This window comes from Stegastes partitus, unplaced genomic scaffold, assembly GCF_000690725.1.
Source record: "Stegastes partitus isolate 25-593 unplaced genomic scaffold, Stegastes_partitus-1.0.2 Scaffold76, whole genome shotgun sequence".
Classification (NCBI taxonomy): Eukaryota; Metazoa; Chordata; class Actinopteri; family Pomacentridae; genus Stegastes; species Stegastes partitus.
In genome coordinates, this window is record NW_007577807.1 from 157,541 (window position 1) to 179,633 (window position 22,093).

Here is a 22,093-nt window from a genome sequence, read left to right on the forward strand (position 1 = left end):
GCGTACATGTGCAAACCAGAGACCGATACTGAAGAAGAACAAAGACTCAGAAAGCTCCAACCTGCCGGCCGACATGATTGATTCTTCAGATTTGTGACGTGAAATCTCTGGAGTCTGAAACGCGTCGCTGAGACAGCCATCGGTGCATTTTCACATGGAACTGCTCAGCCATGCTGCTGATTACACTCACAATACGTCTTGTGATATTTAAAATAGACCAGAGGGACCAATGACAAGGTTGGCATCTTGATTTTCATCCGTGGGTTGATTGAGGGTTGATTAAGCGCTCTCAGAAGACTTCAAGTAATAACTGATGACGAAGGAGGATTTTGTGGACCAAATCGAATTTGGTAACTCCTTTAAGCATTGAGGGAGCACACGAGGGGAAAAGAGTTTGAGCTGAATGTTTGGTTGCTTAGATGGAGTAGAAGGGCTCTGGTGGGCGGGTCCTGTGCTAGCGGTTACTCTGTAAGTAAGCAACGAACACTGGAAAGTAATGAAAACATCAGTGACATGAGCTGCTCTTGACAGATTTTTTCTTCACAGTCTCATCATCTCATTGTTTAGTCCAGTGTAACATGACCAAAACCTGGGACCAGCAACTGAGCAGGAAGAACAAGAGAGTGTGGAAGGCTGGAAGATTGTAAAGTTTAGTTTGTGTTTGCTTTACCAGCACACACACCAGCATGTGCATCAGTATGCAGGTAACACACACACAAACACACACACACACACACACACACACACACACACACACACACACACACCCCTCTTCTGACTGCAAAGGGTGGTAAAACTGTATTCCATTCAAATTGTGTTACATCCCTCAGATTCACACTGTTCCATCGACTGAGGTTTTGTTACAGAAATTGGCCAAAAACTTCAGAATAGAAAATGTTTCACGAGAATAGGAAGGCATTGAAAACACGCTTTAGCCCTGAAAGTGAGTTTTCAGAGACAAACACTGAAGGTAGCTGTTGGAGAGCTGCTGAACACGATGCTGCAGCGCCGTGGACGCTGAGGTGTGTGCACACGCAGCAGGCAGATGAACTCACAACTTTCTCTGCTGCTTGATACGAAAGGAGAATCTGCACGGTTCTCATCTGCCCTGATCAATGCAGGAGAGAAGTCTGTCTGATAGAACACAACCTGCTCATTTTATTCAAGTTTTATTTAAAAGAAAAAGGGTTTGCTGACATGTGGGCACAATGAAATGAGCGAGGAACAAGAGAAAAAAGGAAGATTTGGATGCAAAAAACAAGTCTTAACAGTTGCATGGAGACAGTATGGTTGCAGGAAGAACGACATTAAAACGGATGGTCTGTCGGCTGTATTTTGAAAGTGTTGCCGCCACATTATCACCACAATATGACCACAAAGGTCTCTGTGAACAGTGCAAAGCCAGATCTGAGCCCAAAGCAAAAAATCTACATCTTTTGGACGTCTTTGTCGAAAAACAGTTTTTTTCTTTTCTATGCAAATGCGCTGCTCCACAAAATCACCTCAATCCTTCTTTCCAATTAGAGTTTTTCAGGTCATCGAATGAACATCTGTGGATTTCTTCCAATCACAGTACCGTAATTTCCGGACTATTGAGGCACCTGAATATAAGCTCCACCCACTAACTTTAAACAGAAAACCAGGTGTGTTCATATACAGGCTCCTCTGGTCTCTAAGCTGCAGGTGTCCACGTTGGAACATGAGATATTTACACAGAAAGATGTTTTAACCTTTAACTAAATACATACCGGTAACATCCACAGATACGTAGATGCTTTTTTCTGAACAGTTCCTGTAACACGACTGGTTAAGGAAATAAAACTCCAGCAGCTACCAGGAAAAGTCACTGATGGCTGCACTAAAACCACTAAAGTCATCGTCTTTGAGTTGAACAGCCTCAGAATCACGTCATCACTTCCTCAGTCTCTCTGTCGTTGTTGCTCTCAGCGTCACTTTGAGGCAAATTCATAAAAATCCATAAATTAGTCTCATCGTTGTTTAAGCCGCAGCGTTCAAAGCACGTGAAAGAAGTAGCTGCTTATCGTCTGGACATTACGGTACATAGTGGAAAAACAAAACATCACATTTTGTCGTCTGTTTAAACGATCACACAGCCCGGTGACGTTCTCATCCCTAAACTACTCTATGAAGCAATGAGCAGCATCAGAATGAATTAAAATAGAAAACCTTCATGTGAAGGTCTAGAATTCCCACGGGCTCCTACAAAGAGGGCAGAAGGAGCCCAAACACACACACACATCCAGCGCCATACGATGCACTTGACAGAGCAGTCGCTGGATATTGTGTCTGCCAGCTCGGCTGCCTTGCTGGACGGCTGCGAGCTCTGGGGGGCCTGATGGCTGGAAATCTGAGGGAAATACAGACGAAGTGCCAGTAAAGATGTGAAGCAGGGGCTCAAACTGTGTGTGACAGAGGTCCCCTGCCTACAGCACAGCGCCACAGCATGACAGCCCACTTTTCCGGCTCCGCGGCCGTCCTCCATCCCCCTCTCCTCCTCCGCCTGCCTGCCTGCCTGCCTGTCTGCTTACCCTCTCGCTTCTGTTTAATACATTATAAAAATTCACTGCTTTCTCTCATAGGCGCCACATAACCCATTTATCACTTTTGACATTGGCACAAATGACTGTGGCTAAAGAGGAGGGATGGAACATGTGGCCCGTTTGTGTATTCAATCTGCAGACGTATGCACAGAGAGAGGGGAGAGAGATTTGTCATGGAGTAATTCCCCTTCATGATAAATGGGTTTACAGATCGGGCTGCTTCTACAGGTAAGAGGTGACTCTCAGTTAAGTATTGAGAGCTGATGAAAATATTTAAAGGCACTGTGGTATGAGCTGGATTTTCACAGGCTGTGTCAAATGGAAAAGCCATTATTTCCACAGATTGCATAATTTCCAACAGCGAGAACAGAAAAAAACAACGAGAGAATGTGCCCTAATTTTATCATTAATCAAACCCAAATGAGTCCTGATACCACCAACAGCGCCATGCGTTTCAGCACCACCTTCTCCTGGTAGGTTTTCCCTGTAAGCAGCGCTGTGGCAGAACGGCCGGACAAGCCGTCTCATGGGGACGCCGGTCCTCACCCAGCACGGCCTTTCAGTTTCTAAAACCAAATACTTAGCCTCTGTCTGCTCCGAGCAGCATCACCCATGACTGACCTTGTAAAAACACTCCTCGTGTAGCGCAGCTACAAAACAGGTCGTGTCACCCGCTTGTTAAGTCTGACCAGAAGTCGGAGGAAACTTCCTGGTCTAAACGCTCCCTCAGATCCCCAAAAAAACAGGTGGAATTTGTGAAAATTTTCCCGATCGAGGCACCAAGAAGGATGATTAGTCTGGCTGGTCGAGTCGAGGCGTCAGTGAACAAGAGGTTAGTGAAGTTAAGGATCAACCACCTCCCTGCTCGCTGCACACGTGGTTAGGCTATTACAAACCAGATCGATGTAAACGCTTGTCTTAGACGTGTCGAGGTGAGTGTTTGTACAGCGGCTGCATCTCGTCTACCTGATCTCTGCCCGTATGGAGCATGTGACGTTCACCAGAGGTCGTGGTTGTGCACGCTGATGAGAGTGTGCAGGTACCAGGTCATTATTGATGCATCAGCTGCTGCACCTGCAGCATTTGATCATAAAGCTGATTTTTTCCCCATCAGGTTAAATAAACTACAGGTTCTAGAATTCATTTTAGGGGTGCTTTGTTAGTTCCTGTTCTGTTTGTACGGTGGCCCAGAAGTGTCACAACAAAACAAAAGCCACAACACAACACAGTTAACCACAATACAACCAAATTAACCGCAACACTACAAAATTAGCCGCAACACAACACAACGGCTGCAATGGAAGTTGTTTTTTTTTTAACCTGGAAGTTATACTGTGAAGTGCGCAACGCCACACGAAGTGGGCAGAAGCCGGAGATTGTTGGAAACAACTTGAAAGTAAGTAAAATACTGATGGCAAATAGTGTCCATTAATCTCGGTGTGCGCTATTAAAGCAGTTGTTAACTTTGATTTACAAAACAAGAGTCATTGTTTGTTTGACTTGTTAATGCGGACGCTTCCGTTGTGTTGTGTTGTGTTGTGTTGTGTTGTGTTGCGGCTTATTTTGTAGTGTTTTGTTTTGTTGTGACACCTCTGAGCCACCGTATCTTTGGCTACATAAGCCACAGCGAGAACATATTTAAATGAAAAAAAAAAACAGCTGTGAAAATGAATTTTTAAGAGTTTTTTTGTGCCCGTCACCTAAACAATGTAGAAAACTGGAGCATTTCAACCAATGCAGAAGCACCGGGAGCCGTGTGTCGCTGCACAACGAGGTCAGTTTGACTAAACTTAAATCAGATGTAGTGTTTTATGATTTTCACAGGAACAGTCCGGCAACTTTTTGATCGTTTATTGTGAAACTCATGTGCTTTGGATCCACTTTAGACCAGTGTAGCTATCACACATTGTTATATTAGACGGTAAATTTGATTTGTATTTGTGAAAATATTAAATCCTGTGAGCAGGAAGGTCACATATGGACAACTGCACCTGCAGATCTATAACAGATGTCGTGGATAGCTAAACTATAAAGAAGATCATTTTCTGATATTAAGCACAGTAAGAATGTGACATAATCTAAAGCTGCCAAGGGGATAACAAGAAAGCCTGAACCAAACCACACAAAGAAGCTGCATCTTGATTTATGTGCACTTTTGAAGTACTGCCTGTAACAGGATTGAACCGTTTTGCTGCTTTCCTGCGCGGCCACATGCGCTGAATTACTCACATTTAAGTGCTGACAGCATCAAAAACTTTCAAACGCCACCCGCTGCCACATGAAATTATTCACATCTTTGCAATTACCCAAGTATATTTTGATCACCCACGGACCCATACATTTACACCACAAGTGCCACGTAATGAAAAGAGCTGATATATAATCATAAAGTGTAAATTCAGAAGTATCTCGGTGCCATGCTCTGCTCTGCTGGGTATTAAATGCAGAGTTGAGAAGAAAAAGCAGTAAGTGAATGTGGGAAACCTGCACATAGCAATCAATAGTGGCGTAATTAAAGGGCCTGGGAGTCCTTTCTATAAAGCCATTTCAAGTTGTTCTGCTTCGCTCGCCTCTCCCTCTGCGGCATCGCAATGTAATTGCCACGGAAATTTGGTACACTTTCGGCATTTGTTCTGAGTGGGAGAGAGAGAGAGAGACAGAAACAGACAGAAAGAAAGAATTGCGTGTGTTCAAAATTAAGAAAGGAGGAACTTAGACAAAGAAGGAGAGCAGGCAGCTGACTTCCTGGTTCTTTTTGCATCAGTAATAGGCTGCAGATGAATAAGTAGGACGATGTGTGAGAGGATGGATGTCAAAGTGCAGCACTTTGGTTCTCACTTTAAGATTAAAATAACACAGGACAACATTAAAGTCATCTAATTATAACGAAGGTGCATGAAATAGAGCTTTAGTTCAGAGTCAGGGCGTCACAAGGCCCTTTCTGTCCAATCGTTGCTTAAGTCCAGCCCTCCCACTGAGCTGCTTTATACCTGAGGCAGCGTTCATTCATTCTGCTGCTCCACGCTCACCACATCACTGCTACACCAGCCTCTTCAGATCGACAAATCTCCTCCTCCTCCTCCTCCTCCTCAGCCACCCCCCTTTTAATAACAGTTCAGTTTCATAACCATGTATTAAATAACCAATCATTGTCACCCAACCAGTCGAGGCAGATGACCGCCTTCCCTGAGCCTGGTTCTGCTGGAGGCTTTGGTTCCTTCCCACCGTTGCTCAGAGGGAGTCCAAAGGCTACTTTGGATTGTTGGGTTCTCTCTTTAAGTTTGTAAGGTCTTCACCCTACCATGGTAAGCGCTGTGTGAGGACATGTGTTGTAAACAGCGCTATACAAATGAAATTAAATTAAATTGAATAACCCCGGTTGTTTCCCATATCGTGGGACTGCAGGATGCAGATGGTTCATTCGTGTACCTTGGAACTGTCTAATCTGGATTCTGTAAAGTGAGGACCATTTAGCTGCTCGCCTTGTTCTTGTGTTGATACTGCATTTATTTGAATATTGTGAATTTAAGGTTTGTGATCTCAGGGACTGTCTGTGTCCTGCTGGCTCAGATTGTTCCAGAGCATCACTCGAGCAGAATCAGCGCCAAACTCAGACGCATGAGATCCCAAATAAATGGTCAACCTGACAAAGTGTCCCGTCTGAAAGCCAACACATCAAAACGCAGGGGTTCTGAAAAAATCAACCTTTTTGTCCTGTTTAAAGAGTAACCTCAGTAGGTTTGATGATCCTGTAATCTTCTCTATTTTGTTTTACCTTTAGAGTTCTGATATTATCAATATCAGGATTTATTGTCGTCAATACTGTGAGTCATGCTGTTTCTTGTTAATGCTGTTTGTTGACAGGTGACACACAGGGTTTGAGCTCAAGCAAACTGTAACAGGTTAATGAACAGCTATCACTGCCTCTGTAGATGGAACCTATACCGTATGACACCGACACCAGATATCGACAAACTATTTACTAATTATTTGTTCATTTGCTGCTCACTTAAAATGACGACACGCTGCAGTAAATACTGTGATGAATGACCAATCAGAATGAAAAAAGAACAACACAAAACAATCAAAAACAATCAAAGAGACAATCTCCGAGATGAGCTCTGAGATACAACATGTAACAGGAGCCGATTGTTTTGCTGCCATGTAATGAAGCGGGCTGATATATAATCATAGAGTTTGGAGAAGCTGCTCAGCGCCGTTCTCTGCAGGGTATTAAACACCGAGTTGAGACGAAACAGCAATAACCGAATGTGGGAAACCTGCAAATAGCCATCAATAGTGGTGTAATAGTGCCTCAGGCAAACAAAATGAAAGAATATAACGAGAGAAATATGGAGTATATGGAATTACAACCAGTCAGGTTTGTGTTTTGTACAGAAAACACACATTGTGATATCTGATGCTATCCAACGGACGCAACTTCTACAAGCAGGAGTCTATTAAAAGATCCAATATTCACCTTATTCTCTGGCTGTAAAACTCTAACCGTTACTACTCAGGCGTACTTTAAGACTACACTCGTTTTTCTTTTACATGATCTGCAACGGCAACGGTGGAACTTGGAACTGTTGATAGATAAGAGCTCAGTCTCAGAAATGGGTGGGAAAGTATCAGAAACACCTTTAAGCTCCAACAAACAGTCATATTTTAACATGATCTCATGTCCAATATTGTGTTAAAAGTTTGGGTTTGGCCCTTTCCTCCTACAGCATGACAGTGCCTCCATTTGTTTTCCTAGTTGTGTTTGTTGTACAGCTTCAATCAATAATGGACACAGTCTACAGCAGGGATCTCCAGCTCTGGTCCTCGTGAGCCGGTCCTGCAGGTTTGAGACGGTTCCGTACTGAAACACACCTGACTCACATCAATGGATCATTAACAGACTTGTGTAGAACTTGACAACAAGCTGCTGGAGATCCCTGGTCTACAGGAGCTGATGACATAATGAGTAGCCAACAAAATGAATGATCAGTGGGTAACGTCATCTGGTGTGTTTTTTGTAATGCCTCTAAATGCTCTGTAATAACAGCATTACTGGAATGAAGAGTGTCACGATGTGATGTGATTATACAGAAGCCCAGACCACCTCCTTACAGTCTGGGGACGTACCGAACAAGTTCACTGTTGATCCCAGTAAAAATAAAACCATGGCTTCCACCAGTGTATTGCTGGGCCGAAGCTGACCTCTGCCAGGCTTAAGCTCAAAGGAAGAAGTCTTTTAAAGTCCAGTATGGTCCTGAAACAGACATAATAGTTGGAAAGTTCACCAGCGACATCCACCATTAGCGGCTCCACTGAGTCAATGTCAGCTCTAGTCCTCAGGAAGTCATCAGATGAGCTGCGGGAGTTTAATGCTGATGCTGCCCGACGCCGGTCCCCCATCAGAAAGGACACTTGGTCGCAGCGGTGGAGAGCACTGGAACTCATCAGTGGTCAAGTAGACCGGCAAAAAACACATCATGGTTTCACTGTGTGTCTGTCACTCAGGGCGTCTGGTTCAGTTCCAACCACTGCAGCTAACGACATGTCAGCATAATATAATAAAGTTTAGCATCAGAAACAACACTGCTGTAGCAGCACGTCACATAAATGACATATAGGAGTATAACCTGAGTACAAAACAAGCATCTCTACTGTATTTATTGTTAGCACATGCCTGAAGCAACCTGAAGCTACATTTAAAAGCTGAAACATCCATCCATCATCTCTCCACCTTAATCCTCACCAGGGTCATAGGGGGCGGAGCCTATCCCAGCTGACTCAGGGTGAAGGCAGGTTCACCTGGACAGGTAACCAGTCTATCACAGGACTACACTTACAGACAGACAACCAAGCACACTCACATTCAATAGCAAAATATGAACCACGTAATAATTTTGCAATTCACAAGCTTGTACGTTTGTTTCAATACCCGATAGATTATTCGACTATCAAAGCAGTCATTATTGTCGACCCTGACCCCAACTCCATCCGCATCAGTTCCTCATAATGCTATTGTGTCTAAATAGAAGCGAATCCTCGTCTGTCACACAGGAACCGTCTCAGGTCCAGTTCAGTTCATCTGAAGGGTAAACTTCAGAGGGCAAGAACAACATTTGCAACTCAGCTAACTGTCAGCGAGCTTCATTAGAACACCATGATTAGCCACAAATAGAAAATGCAACAGCCGTCGATGAGCCAACGCGGCCAATCAAAAAGCTTAAGTGCTCGTTTATGATGTGCTGGCAGGGCGAACTCACTCGCTGTCACACTCCCACCAGTCGCTGCACTCTTTCATCAACTCGTCCCACTCCTGCAAAGCTTCTGACTCCGAGTCCAATAAGGAGCACAAACATGTATGAAACAGAAAGCCGGGAGCAGCAGAGAACAAGTGTGTGTGTGTGTGTGTGTGTGTGTGTGTGTGTGTGTGCGCCGCCACTTAAGAGTGTAAATGTGTGTGTGTGTGTGTGTGTGTGTGTGTGTGCGCGCGATCAATCAGCCTTGCCAGAGTAAACAGGGTCCTGCAACACGCCTTAGAGATAGTGATGGACTAGCTTGGTAATTGTCTGGTCAACAGACAGACCACTCAGATAGAGTCAGAGCCAAAGCCCCGAGGCCTGATGGGGACAGGGTGTGTTCAGTGAATTAATCAATCTAAAAAGGCTGAAGGCATGAGAGAGGCAGTCATGTTGTCTCCAGCAAAACGTATAAACACACACTGATACAGGACCGCAGATATGAGCAAGAAAAACAAACAAACAAGGTATTTGTCAAGACGAGCAAATTAAAGAACGAGTGCAGAGACTCCATAAAACAGCTGCTGTACATGCAGGACACACAGAAAACAAATGGACGGGAAAACTATGAGACATTTAAAAACAACAAAATAAGTGTAGGAAGACTTATAGCGAAGAATAAATATAACCTAAAAATTGCTGGAAGACATTTGGATGCGGTTGCTCGGTGTGGGTGTCGGGGATGTTTACATGCAGACAACACTTTCCATTTCAAAGTGGTAGCTTGTATGTCGCTATATGTCCGGACAGCATTAACGGGTGTGTGGCAGATGAATGCTAAACAGCTGCTTCTTCTGGCAGAGGAATAATGAGTAAGAAGAACAAAAGGAATGCAAAGTATGCAGGATTCAATGCTGTCAGACTAATAGAACGTATGTAAGCCAGAGTCTTTTAAAAGATCCAACTGGACAAAACTGAAAACATGCACACAAAAATACTAACGCACAAACTCGCCCACACACATATACGGAGCACTAAGAGCAGTGCGAGGCTGACCGAGTCGTCTCGATGAGGTCTGGTGATCTCCACGGAGGGCCCCTGAGCAATTAACCAATGGCCAGCCAATACAGCCAGCCTTAATTGAATGGGAATTAAAAGAGAAAAATAAGGAGAAAAGGAATTAAAAAAGAAAAAAAAAAAATGAAAAGAGGCAGACAGATGGAAACAAATGATAGCGGGATCCCAAGAGTGGTCAGAGGTGCAGCCAATCGATTGGAGATAGATTACATCTCTCTCGCTCTCTCCCTTTGTCTTCCCTTTTGTCCCTCTCCCTCTCTTCTGCCTCTTCTCTCCCTCTTTCAGACTCATTTGATGTAATGGAAACACTTCAGAAAGAAGCCTACCTTGCAGAACCGTTGGATGTACATTAAGCTCGGCCGACACACATGCCTGTCTTCAGAGAGCTGGCGAGTGAGCGCGCTCAGAATGTGCCCTCCAAAACCAACGGCGCCTCTGCCAGAACTGGAACCGCATCCAACACGGCGTTTACAACATATGACAAGATATATTCAGATAAAGAGACAAAAAATAATAAAACTCTGACACCACTGAGAGCCCCAAAAAACATTAAAAAGACTGAACCAACAAAGCATCAGTCAACAAGGACGCTCAAAAACATATCTGAGAGCAAAATACTTAAAATCCAATCGAGCTATTTTCTATTTCTGAACAACGTAAAGTTTGCAGCTGAGAACAATACCATGACCAGACTGGGACACACATCGGCCCACCTGCATCAATACTGCTCACGCCTTTGGTCGGTGGGTTTTTGGGGGGTGTGCATCATTGATTGTCCAGTTGAGCTGCATGGGCGCCCAACAGTGATGAGCGGTGTGTGTGTGTGTGTGTGTGTGTGTGTGAGGGGGGATCGGCTGTTACAGTTATCTGTGCAACGCTGGAAAAGGCTTGAACGCAGTGTTCCAGCAAGTGATCGGCCGCTCGGATTTATTGGGGAATAAATGGAAATGGACAGACCGCACACACGCAGGACGGAGGAAACATGCTGACAACACGGGACGACGACTGAGTGGAAGCTTAAGCCAAAGACGGCGAGCTCAGAGCGAGGTGGCGAAGGAGCAGAAGGTGGCCATGTGGCAGAGGCCCGCGGTGATGATGCTGAGATAAGAGGGGATTTACGCTCTCGAAAGCAGGAATTACCCCTTAATACTGTATCCATCTCATTCCTCATGCGCTTCTCGCTCACGCATAGACTCGCTTTACCAAACCGCACAAGCCAGCACACGCAGCCGTACGCCTCGACACACCGCGGCTGCTGTCGCTGCGTCCTGCAAGAGCTCACCACACCTATTACAGTATGACCAAAAAAAAAGACTAACAGTGGCAATGCAGCTGTTAGACGCCTGTAGAAGTTCTGTGTAGACTTAGAACTGAGACCAAGGAGGTAGACACATGTTACTGTATCACTGACTATCAATAAACAGTCACCTGAAAAACAGCATCTTAATTTACATTTACAATTTAATTTAGCGAACACTTCTGACGTACATCTGACAGTACATCACATCCATACACCAATGGCCACAGAGCTGCCGCGCAAGCTGCTGCCACTGGGAGCAAATTTGGGTTCAGTGTCTTGCCCAAGGACACTTCAACTGTGGAGGGAATCAAACCGCAAACCTTGCGTTTAGAGGTAAACCTGCTGTACCACCTGAGCCACAGCCACCTCATCAAACACCAGCATGTGCTCTGTGTTTAAAGATCCTCGCAACCAACCTCATGACAAGCAAAAAACAATGATTCTTAGATGCAAACGGGGAGCAGTGTGAAGTAGTCACAGTACAAATCTGTCCTTATGGTTTGCCTAGAATATATATATATATATATATGACCCATCTGCACGAAATCAGAATTGCGCCTGACGGTATTTGACAGTGATGTAACATTATATTTTACCTACATGTAGAAAACAACTAAATGGGCCGATTTAAGTTACAAACCCTAAATCAAAATTTTATCATGTGTTAATTCAGGCTGTATCTCGGATCGGGGCGCAATGCGACTGCTTTTGTGCAGATGGGTCATATATATATATATATATATTTATACAACAGAGAGTGTAAAGCACCAACCTGGCCTCCAAACTCCCCAGATCCTATCTGATGGCACAAGCCTGATTTATAGTGGCCCCACCCCACAACACACAGGAACCACTGTGACCCATTAATCTGTATAATCTATGTAACCGAGTCGTCTTAGGTGGTACATCTTAGTGGAGTGTGGTTCCACAGTGCATCCTGTGTCACACCGTCTCTCCATGAAGCAGTGAAGCTATGAGGGGCTAGAAGGCGTGACGGAGACACGTTTCAGATGAAAAGATTCTTTCTCTTGAATTTCTAGTCATGTTAGTGACATGGGTGTTGGCAGGTCGTAGGATCAAGTCCACCACTTGGGTCTTGACTGAAACCCCAGAGGATGGACCTTGTTGACTTCACTGATCCTGTGACTGGCACGACCACCAAGTTGACATTTACAGTGTTGAGTGAAACTACTTGACAACTTCTGGATGGACGATCACAGAATGTCTGATATGCACAGTCCATAGAAGACGAATCCTTTGGATGAACTGTTGTGAAAGTTGGCTGAGACATTCTTGGTCCCCAGATAATGAACCATACCAAATTCGATCTCTGGCATCATCGTTATTTCAGTTTTAAAATTCATCCAACACTTTTTTTTATAACCAACTATCTGAAAACTGACATGATCCCATCTCACTGCAGACTGCTAATAAACAATGCTAACATGCTAACAGTGTACAGTCCCTAGTAGGGCTACGTACTCTCTGTTACAAGGTTTATTTTAAATATTTAAAAAAAAAAAAAAAAAAAAGTCAAATATATAAAAAAAAAAAAAAAAAATAGACAATTGAGGGTCTTCATTGAACTGGTGTGATGGCAGAAATCTCATAGCCACATAGCTCAAAGTGTGAGGAAGGTAAAACTAAAGCCTCAACACATTAAAGCAGTGAGTCAAAGGAAATATGATTTAAAGTAAATCTTCATCACCTCTTTCTCCATCTTCTCCACCATCTTCCTTTCTCCTGCCTGGCTTCTTTCCACCTTGTCTTTAAACAATGCAAAAATATCCTTGCTATCCTCTTGTCACCCTTTTTTCTGGCAAAGGAAATTACACTGCCTTGCTGCATATTCAGTTTTTCTTTTTTGACGTTTTTCATAGTGCTTTAATTTGTCGAGAAAAAACCCTTCCTCTCAGTGTGAGAGAAAGTACTTTTTCTGCTATTGACACTGCTGCACTTGCTGATTTCTGTCTTCTTTTCCAGGCGTACTTTAACACTCTGTGTAAAAGCAGGAGTCATACTTTTCACAAGCGTTTTATGACCATCTTTGCCCCGCGGCTCTGTAATGTTCTGCCCTGATACGCTCATATTTTAGGGCCTTTCTTTGCCTTCGAGGAGGAATGTGAAAACCCCGGTCATAAGAAAGCATCTCTTTTATTTAATCATTGCGTCTATCTATTTATTCTGTTTTGTGTGGGAAAAGGTCACGGTGACTCGTACAGTAGGAGCTCGTCCCTGCATCTCTGCTTTCAACTCGCTCACTGCAGGTTAATTAACAACCGAATCTGACGGCCCGGTCGTGAGGTGCACCCGAGAGCCAAGGCGTGTTTCGAGGCAATGAAAACTGTACTGCAATAAAAACTAGCTGGAGTAATTAAACAGCCCAAAATAACAGGAGCAAGGATGGCACGCAAGTACAGTCAAAAACAGCTTTAAAACTGCACCGTGTTAATAATGGAGCCGCACGCTACACGAGCCGCTGACCAGCCTTCTGGGCGACGGGTACAACTGCTTATAACATATAGACCAAATGTTATCATTGCATGCCTCCTTACCTTTATCCCTCCTGCCCTTTCTTTATCTGCACTCGGGGTCAACAGATATAGTCGCTTCAAGCTCAATAGCCCAACACTTTGGATTGAAGTTTCTAAGAGTTATTACTTTGTGGCCCACAAAAAATGGGGAAAAAAAGAGTCTCTGAAGCAGCATTCAGACAGCAAAGAGGCACTAAAAAATAGAAAATAACAAAACGACAACAGCTGGAATGGACAAGTCTGTTATGGCCATGATGTGGTGCAGCTTAATATCCTTCAGTGAAACATGAAAGTCTGATCAGACATCCCTAACGGCTCATTTACCTGTAGACAGGATCTGCCTTCTGAACAGGTCACTGCATCAGAAGAGTTTAGTTCTACAGAGGATGAAGTCTGAAGAGGCTTCGACACGCAATCATTTGGCTTTAATGAGTGACAATTACAAGCTCGTGGTCATAACTAAAAGAAACCGATGCTTAATGTCAGAAGTGAAGTCCAGCATTAGTTGACCCATCCATCCACCCTGACCTCCTCCCTGTGTTGACATTGTGGCGGTACAACTATGTCCTTCTTCTCCAGGACAGGAATCACACGTTATATGGCAACTAGAGGTCTATTTAAAGGCTGTAGCAGCTAGAGCCTCAAACTCCAACAGTTGTCATCTAAGAGCTTGTTTTAGACACCAGAGTATGAGACACAACACATGATGCTCTGGACAGATGTTTGTACGGCGTTACGCTACATGAATCAAAATGTCATCAGGAAGAACTCCACAAGTCAGCATCAACACCTTCATGAACTCTGTGTATGTCACTGATGTGTTGCTCGTTATTATTTTCAACACTGGTTATTTTATGGAGTCATTGACGTTGTATTGATGCTGTGTGTCGGAACAACTAATAAAAATAAACATAAATAAAAAAGGCCTCATGGATTTGCTCGCACTTTTCTATCTTTATGCATCGAGGGTAACTTTCTTCTTCGTTTTTTGAACCAGAACCAGAATGTTCAGTTCACTTTTCATTTTAATTAAAATGTATTAATAAACCTTTTCTTTTCTTTAATGCAGTGAACACCTTGAACCTCTTCACAAGCTAATCCATCGCAGCTATCTCAGTCATCATTACCTCTTCTACCTGCCTCGTGATTTTCTTTTACTGAATGTGAAGTTAATTGAGCTCCTGAATAATCTGACCTGTGTTTCTCTACAATGTGCTACTGTTTGAGTAAACTACTGTTAAAGTTTGTCCAGACTCTTCCTTGTCTGAACTCACAGAGCAGCCTTTATTTCATTCCATCCACCCATGTTGCTGCAATATATACCATGATCATCAAAACTAAATGAAATGGATTTATTCCTGTATGGAACACGACTTATGTACAATATGAAGACGGATAAGGAGTGGTGCCTCTGAAGCTCTTCCCGTGGACGCTGGAGCTGCAGCGGATAGGGGGCATTCAGGTCACATCTGTGACTTAACCAAGCGGTGTTTGCTGGAAATTCCAGGTTATGAACTCTGTGAGTCACCGTGGAGTGTGACAGATACGTTAGCGGAGGTAGGCGGCGGCGGTAAAGGGGATCCATTAAGATGGAGCAAAGTGATAGAAAGAGAACGGCTCGCACACACAATCCTGCAGTGAAGAGGTGACCTTAACACGTACACTCTCTTTATTTTCTTATTCTATTGATTTGTGTGACTTTTTAAAAAACTCTCTCAGTGTTCTGTGCATATTATCCAAACGAAGCTTCATGTGCAGCGGGCCAATAAAATGATATGAATAAATCAACATTTATCAGCTGAACGCTAAATAATACATGCAGCTTTTTATTATTTTCTTGATTGATAAATTCTTTATTTGGAATACGAGAAAGCATAAAAAAAACACCCTTGAATGTTTAAAAGTCCGAGCCGATGCCTTCAAATGTCTGTCATAAGTCAAATCAATGATATTTAGTTTACAGTTGCAGCTCATGGAGAAAAGCTTCTCATTATAGGAACCAGAACAAAGGAGGCTCGGCATTTATGCTTGAATAATTATTTCAATCATTAATAATTCAATAAAGCAGCTGCTGATTATTTGCCTGATGATTGGTTAATAGACTAACTGCTGAATTCAATCTCAGATGCCCATCGTTAGTGTGATTACAGACACACTGTGACATGACTTGTTGCTGCGCTCTGAATGACTGAAAGGATCCAAACAAAGCTTGTAATTGGATCGTAGCAGGACATCTGTAGGACGGCTGATGACACACTGCCTACTCACACCTTGGTAATGGATTGTTTTATTCTTTGAGGATGAACTTATCTGCTGACACAAATGGACATAAATAGAATCACTTATTACTTTCTTTCACCTGACATTCACTGCAAAGCCGTCCTGGAGGATCCTGAGTCATTAGATGTAATATGTGCAGATACGTGTCTCCTCTTTAGGAGCTTTACCTCCATGGAGGGGAGCAGTGGCTTTACTCTGAACTCCCTCCTGATATGTGAGGGGTGCACTATGAAGGCAGATAAATGGCTCAGCGAGGTATTTTAGGCCCAAAGTCAGATTTTAATGTCATGGAGGTGGCTCTTTTTTAATCTGGCTGGATCACCATGGTGACTGATGCTGCACCGCTAACCTGCTCCGGAGGAGGTCACATTCAGAGTTTAGGATTTAAATCGTCCTGAGGAAGCGCCATCCTTTTACAAATTACTTTTCTTTATCGTATTCTGTAGATTCAGCTGAGGAAATGTGTTGTATCTGAAAACCTGTTGAGCCCTCTGCGATGCGGTACCGGTGCAGTTACAGAAGCTGCATGCGTTGCAACCCATGCATCCAGTGGGTGATGCAGAAAACACATTAATCTGTCTTCATGCCACGTTTGTACAACGCTGCTCTGGCTGCAGCTAATCGAACCCAGATTACAGCATTGATTAGTCTATTGGTATTTATCACAGAGAATATTCAATCAATGACATTATTTCACTTTGATTTGGTGAAAACGTGATGCCCACGCCGCCTTCATTATGTGTCAGATGCACTTCTAGAATATCGTGTTGGAGTGAATTAAGTGTAAAGTTTAAGAGCTCTAATGTTAGAAACAAGCAGCTGCACTGAGAGGTGAAATAAACATATAAACTATTAACAGTTTTCCTCTCTGGGCTTTCTGCTGTGATGGTTTTTGCTATTCTTCATTATAACGAGCTGCTCCTCTGGACTGAAGTAGGTGGCACGCCATCGGCCCACTTTAGTCAAATGATGCATCAAACACCCTCTTTTATGGGCGAGTACACAAAGTGTGATAAAGAGAAACCTGGTTAACAAAAGCAGTTGATAAACACTGTCATGACACTCTGATTTTTTGTTGGGATTTTAGGTTTTGTCAAACCAGTGAACTGTGTCGGCCTCGTTTTGTCGTGCAGCCCTCACATCTCCTTAGCTTGGGCCTCAGGGTGAACCAGCCGTCCTGTGTCTGTATCCACAACACAAACTAACCAGAACTCATGACAATGCTTATTTAACCTGGAAGTCCCCTGAGATTAGAATCTCTTTTTCTAGAGAGACCTGGACAATAGCGGTTAGTGGTTTGAATTCAGATGAACCACCAAATCAGGAGCTTTTCCTTCAGTGGCTCCTGTTTAACTCCTGGATCACGGCACACCCAGCATGAACCACACTGTCAGTCTGATGCTCTATACCACTGAACCCCAGGCATGCACAAAGCCTCCAACGCTTTCACTCGGCGGCTTTACTGTGTGACGTTATGGACGATAAAAATATATCACACTTGTGAATTTTTTTACTGATAATGAGGCTTCAGCAGCAAACGTGTCACGCTGTGCGTTGTGTTTACCTGCGTTGGGAGGCATGGCGAGAGGAACGCAGGCGTCTCCCTGCCCCGTGGACGGAGAGGAAAGCAGCGTCTTCGCCAGGAAGGCAGAAATGGGCTGAACCAACAAAGATGTCAGACTTCCTCCGGCCTCTTTTGACAACCCACCTGGGGAGGAAACAGGGAATCAGTGAAAACCAAGGCCAGAAAAAAAAGTAAACGAGTCAGAGTAAAACAGACGCCGATAAACTCGTGTAACTGACAGTTTTCTTCTAATTATATTCTAATACGTGGAATCCCTCAGGGTTCTTCTTCTTCTGTGTTCTGATAACATCTGCTAACATTCAGCAGATGTTTTTACTGCATGGCGGGTATTGTATGTATGTATTTGTGGAATTACGTCTATAAAATGATCATAGTTTTTGGGTAAATACACGTGTGGATGACATTAAGAAATGAATATAATGGATCTGTATCGTATATCTGAATGTTGTGGCTGTCAGATCTGAAATTTGGGGAAGATTTTAGTGATTTTTCTGACCTCTATGTGAGAAACATTTGAAACCTACAGGGACTTGTTTGACCACACAGTACAGAATATATGTATATAGTTAGTTAACAGATTAGTTAATTACACCCAGTAAAACAGTGCAGGAGGACCTGTTAGCATCAACACACCTTATGTTTTTATTAACTGTGAAATATGTCAGCGCTTTTGCACACATGCTGTGCTTATAAAGTGTTTGCACAAAGTCACCAACCGAGCTTTTGTAAAAGCTGCTTCCATTATATGGAGAAGACAATGGAAGTGCACGTCAGTCTTCACTGGCCAGCCGAGAGTCAACCCAATAGGATGCAGCAATCTTACTCGTGCATCCCTGACTCTTTCCACAGCGCACTATTCATCAAAGCAGACATGACGCGAAAATAATAACAGAAACACAGCAGAGTCTGGCACACGATAAAGCTCTAGTTGTTTGGTCGTATGTTGTTTATTTCGTCTCGCGGTTATCGCTCTGGGCAGCAGGGTCTGATCCACCTGGCTGCACTCTTATCTCAGTGGTGTTACTTGGCTACCGGTGATACTGTTTGTCCTTCACAGGTTCCATCCATCCAGGACAAAGATGTGTGTGTGAGTGTGTGAACGTTCCTGAGCACCTGTTATCTTCATTCCCATTGTTATGTCTGACTTGTTTGTGTCTTTCTTCCTATACTTCTTCTCCTCCATTCTCTGATTCTTGCTATCTCACGACGAATAGAGATGAAGTTTGAACCTTTTAGCCGACATGAGCATCGAGAACGACGTTAGATTTGCCCTCATCAGGTGACAGAAGAATTAACTAACACTCCAAGTAGTTCATTTCCACTTTCTCGTGCAGCAAATGCATAAAACAACTGGGTTTGGATGACTAACAGGGAAGAAGAAGAAGAAAAAAGGAGCAGGGATGGTATTTCAAAATCCATTTCCCACTAAATGCTCGTTGGTTTTTGGCACAATGATTCACTCTGTTTGTTTTAGATGTTTGTTTTTTTTAAAAGACAAATTTAATCCTTTGCCGATGTGCTGAACTGACAAGAACCAAATCTGTATCTTTATGCAATACTGTTTGGTTGCCATGGAAACGACCATGCAAGCCATCACAAGATTTTTCAGACAGAATCAGCTCCCTGCCGTCCATGCAACTTTACGTACCGGTTTATTTATATGTGTCAAGTCAGTGTAAACGACGCTTTAAAAAAAAAAAACGACAGTAATGTTTTTGTTCCTGTGGCGTGAACCAAAGGACGCGGCTGCAGGTGTGGAAGCGCTTCGCTCTGAAAGTCTGATTAACTCCACATAGCGGCTGGTCCCGGTGCAGGTGTCTCCCAGCACACATCGCTGGTCTCATCGCTTCCAAACAGATGTGCCACTCGCAGGGAAACAGCAGCTCCACAGAAGATGTGTTGCTGATATCATATTGCTGTGTGAAGGCAGAGGAGCACGGCGTGAGCACGCAGCGCTCACAATCCAGCAGCGTTTCATCATTCACTAATGTTCAGACAATGGAAGTAAATAAGAGAAAAAATAAATGGTTTGAAAGCGTTTATGTGATCACGATGTCGGCTTTAAAGACTCCTTCCACTGAAAATCTCAGTCAGTGTAGAGTTATGGCTGAACATTTTTATCTTAAACTACCGACAACATTCTCAAGATTTATTTATGTGTCGCAAACCTAAAAACTCCATCCTGTCACCTTGCAGGGTGGGACCTTTCATGGTCTTCTTCAGAACAGGGCTCTGGTTTGACCGCTGCATAGCATACAGTACTTCTATAGTGTTTGAGCAGAGTGAGCTGGTGTGCTTAAGCTGCAGCAGAGAGCAGCGAATGATGGGCGAGGATTTCGTAGCTACGCTCATTCTAGAGGAAGCGACAGCATAGACCTAACCCGATGGGATTTGCAGAGCAGAAGGGATTATAAAGCTTCTATATGTAACTCTGATGCACCGAGATGAGTTTTTGGTCGTGATGCACAATATATAAAAAATTCTGGCCGATACCGATATCTGATATTAAGATTCCTGATATCGCTGATAACCGATATCACTGATGTCGATATTCAGTTTTTGTTCACACTAAAAGATGAGTATAATTAAGCACAAACTATTCAGAAGAAGCCCAAATTAGACCACATAGTCTTCTTTATTCCAAAAGTAAAACATATTTTAACATATTTAAGTCCAGGACCATTTAAGTAAAAACATCTGTGAAATATCAGCGACATCAAACGTAGAGACGAAGGCGCTGATGTTCGACAATCATCGGCTGAAGTTGTTCATCGGACCGATATTGATATATTGGGAAAAACACTAATATCGGTTGATACTGATGTGGGCGCTGATAAATCGTGCATCTCTAGTTTTTGTTGTTTAATCAACAACCTTTTAATTCTACTTTATCTGATGTCGTTGCATCATCCCATAAAAAAGTGTTTGAAATAACAAATTATACATAAAAAAGCAGGCGAGGACTAACGGAGGAACAAGCCCTGGTGTTCTGACTTCACCATGTACGACATTCAGGAGCTAGAACCACAGAGTCTGATGCATGAGGAGGTTTTGTTTACTTCGTGGTGCCATTTGCATATGATTTAATCAAGGCAGACAAGTTTTCAATGGCAGCAAAATAGCAAATGTATGGGCCCGTCAGAAAACCCGTCAAACTGCCGCAGTCGGCGTTGTTGCACCTCCACAAAATTAGAGCCCAATCTCTTCACTTATCTCCTCACGCGGTAACAACTCAGACTAATCACGTCTGCAAGAGCACATAGGAGGAAAAAACACATCCAGAGGAGACCAATTACCATTCTGTCCCATAATTCTGACTGATGAGGTTTTGACAGTGAACATTCAAATGGACAAAAGAGTTAAATGGCTCGAGAGCTCTTGGATGAGCGCAGCTTCATCAACATGTGATTCCTGAAGAAAGCAATCTTCCTCCATACACATTCAGCGACACACACGTTGGTGCACGGAGGTACACAATAGATTATGCAGATGCACGACCAGACTCCCGGCACGCAGCCTGATGCTGCTGCGATTCAGGATGTACATCATAATCATCACACACATCATTCTGCTGCCTGTTGGCTTTCAGACAAACGTTTAAACTCTCTGCCCGGGACATCGTTAAAACACAATTAAATCTTACATTTTTGATGTCACATTAAAAAAATAAATAAATAAAATGACATGTTCTTAGATTTGGCAGATATGTTTCATTCCTTGTTATCTTACTCCAGGCTTTATTTTCTGTTACCATGGCAACTCTGCTACATATTTGAACTAAAGTTATTTTCATGTGATGCAAAAAAAAATAAAAAATAAATAAATAAAAATCTCACTCTGACTCAGAAAAGGGCAGAAAGAAGATTCACAGCAGACGAAGGTTTTCACCACAACCCGAGCGCGATGAGGACCGAACATCACATGAACCTGATCACCGTCGACTCCTACGACACAGACGACACGCTGCAAAGAAAACTAAGTCTGAAAACTGACAAAATCTTTTCAGCACGCTCTGTGAAGAGGAAGCGATACGTCGTTAAAGGCCTCGTTAGTTATATCCCCTGTTAAATCAAATCATCAACGTGAGTATCTGCTACGGGAAGTTAAATCCAGATTGTGAAGCTCTTAGCTCTCGTGAGGTTTGTTCGGCGAGGAAACCGAAGGGAGATTTCTATTCTGGGACCAGCAAACGGACCGACAAACCGGTCAAAGCAAGATGTTGAAATGCATTACAGTAATCACATTACATTTGTCTGTAACGCATTACAGTTCCTTAGTTCTGCAGTCCCATTATCAGTACTCAATCTATTTTAAGGCGATCCACAATACAAACTTGTTGTTTCAGAGTTGACAAGAAACGTAGGAGACGAACTACCGTCTCTCCAACGCTATCATTTATAGCATCGTAGCGTAACTCACATCGCTGTTCCTGCACTGCCCGATGTTTCCAGGACATCTGTTTAATATAATCTCATTAGGGAATAACCAAAATGCTAATTTAAAAAATTAAGTGCTTTTTT

General features: G+C 43.2%; 1 protein-coding gene across 1 annotated transcript in view; it reads right to left on the minus strand.

Moving 5' to 3' along the window:
• naaladl2 (N-acetylated alpha-linked acidic dipeptidase like 2) overlaps window positions 1-22,093 on the minus strand; it is a gene marked incomplete at its 3' end in the record, with an annotated part of 308,732 nt that overhangs the window by 156,556 nt on the left and 130,083 nt on the right. Inside the window, exon 7 of the mRNA XM_008276546.1 lies at window positions 17,553-17,696. Coding sequence (XP_008274768.1) covers window positions 17,553-17,696 — 144 coding nt within the window. The remainder of the gene's footprint in view (window positions 1-17,552; window positions 17,697-22,093) is intronic.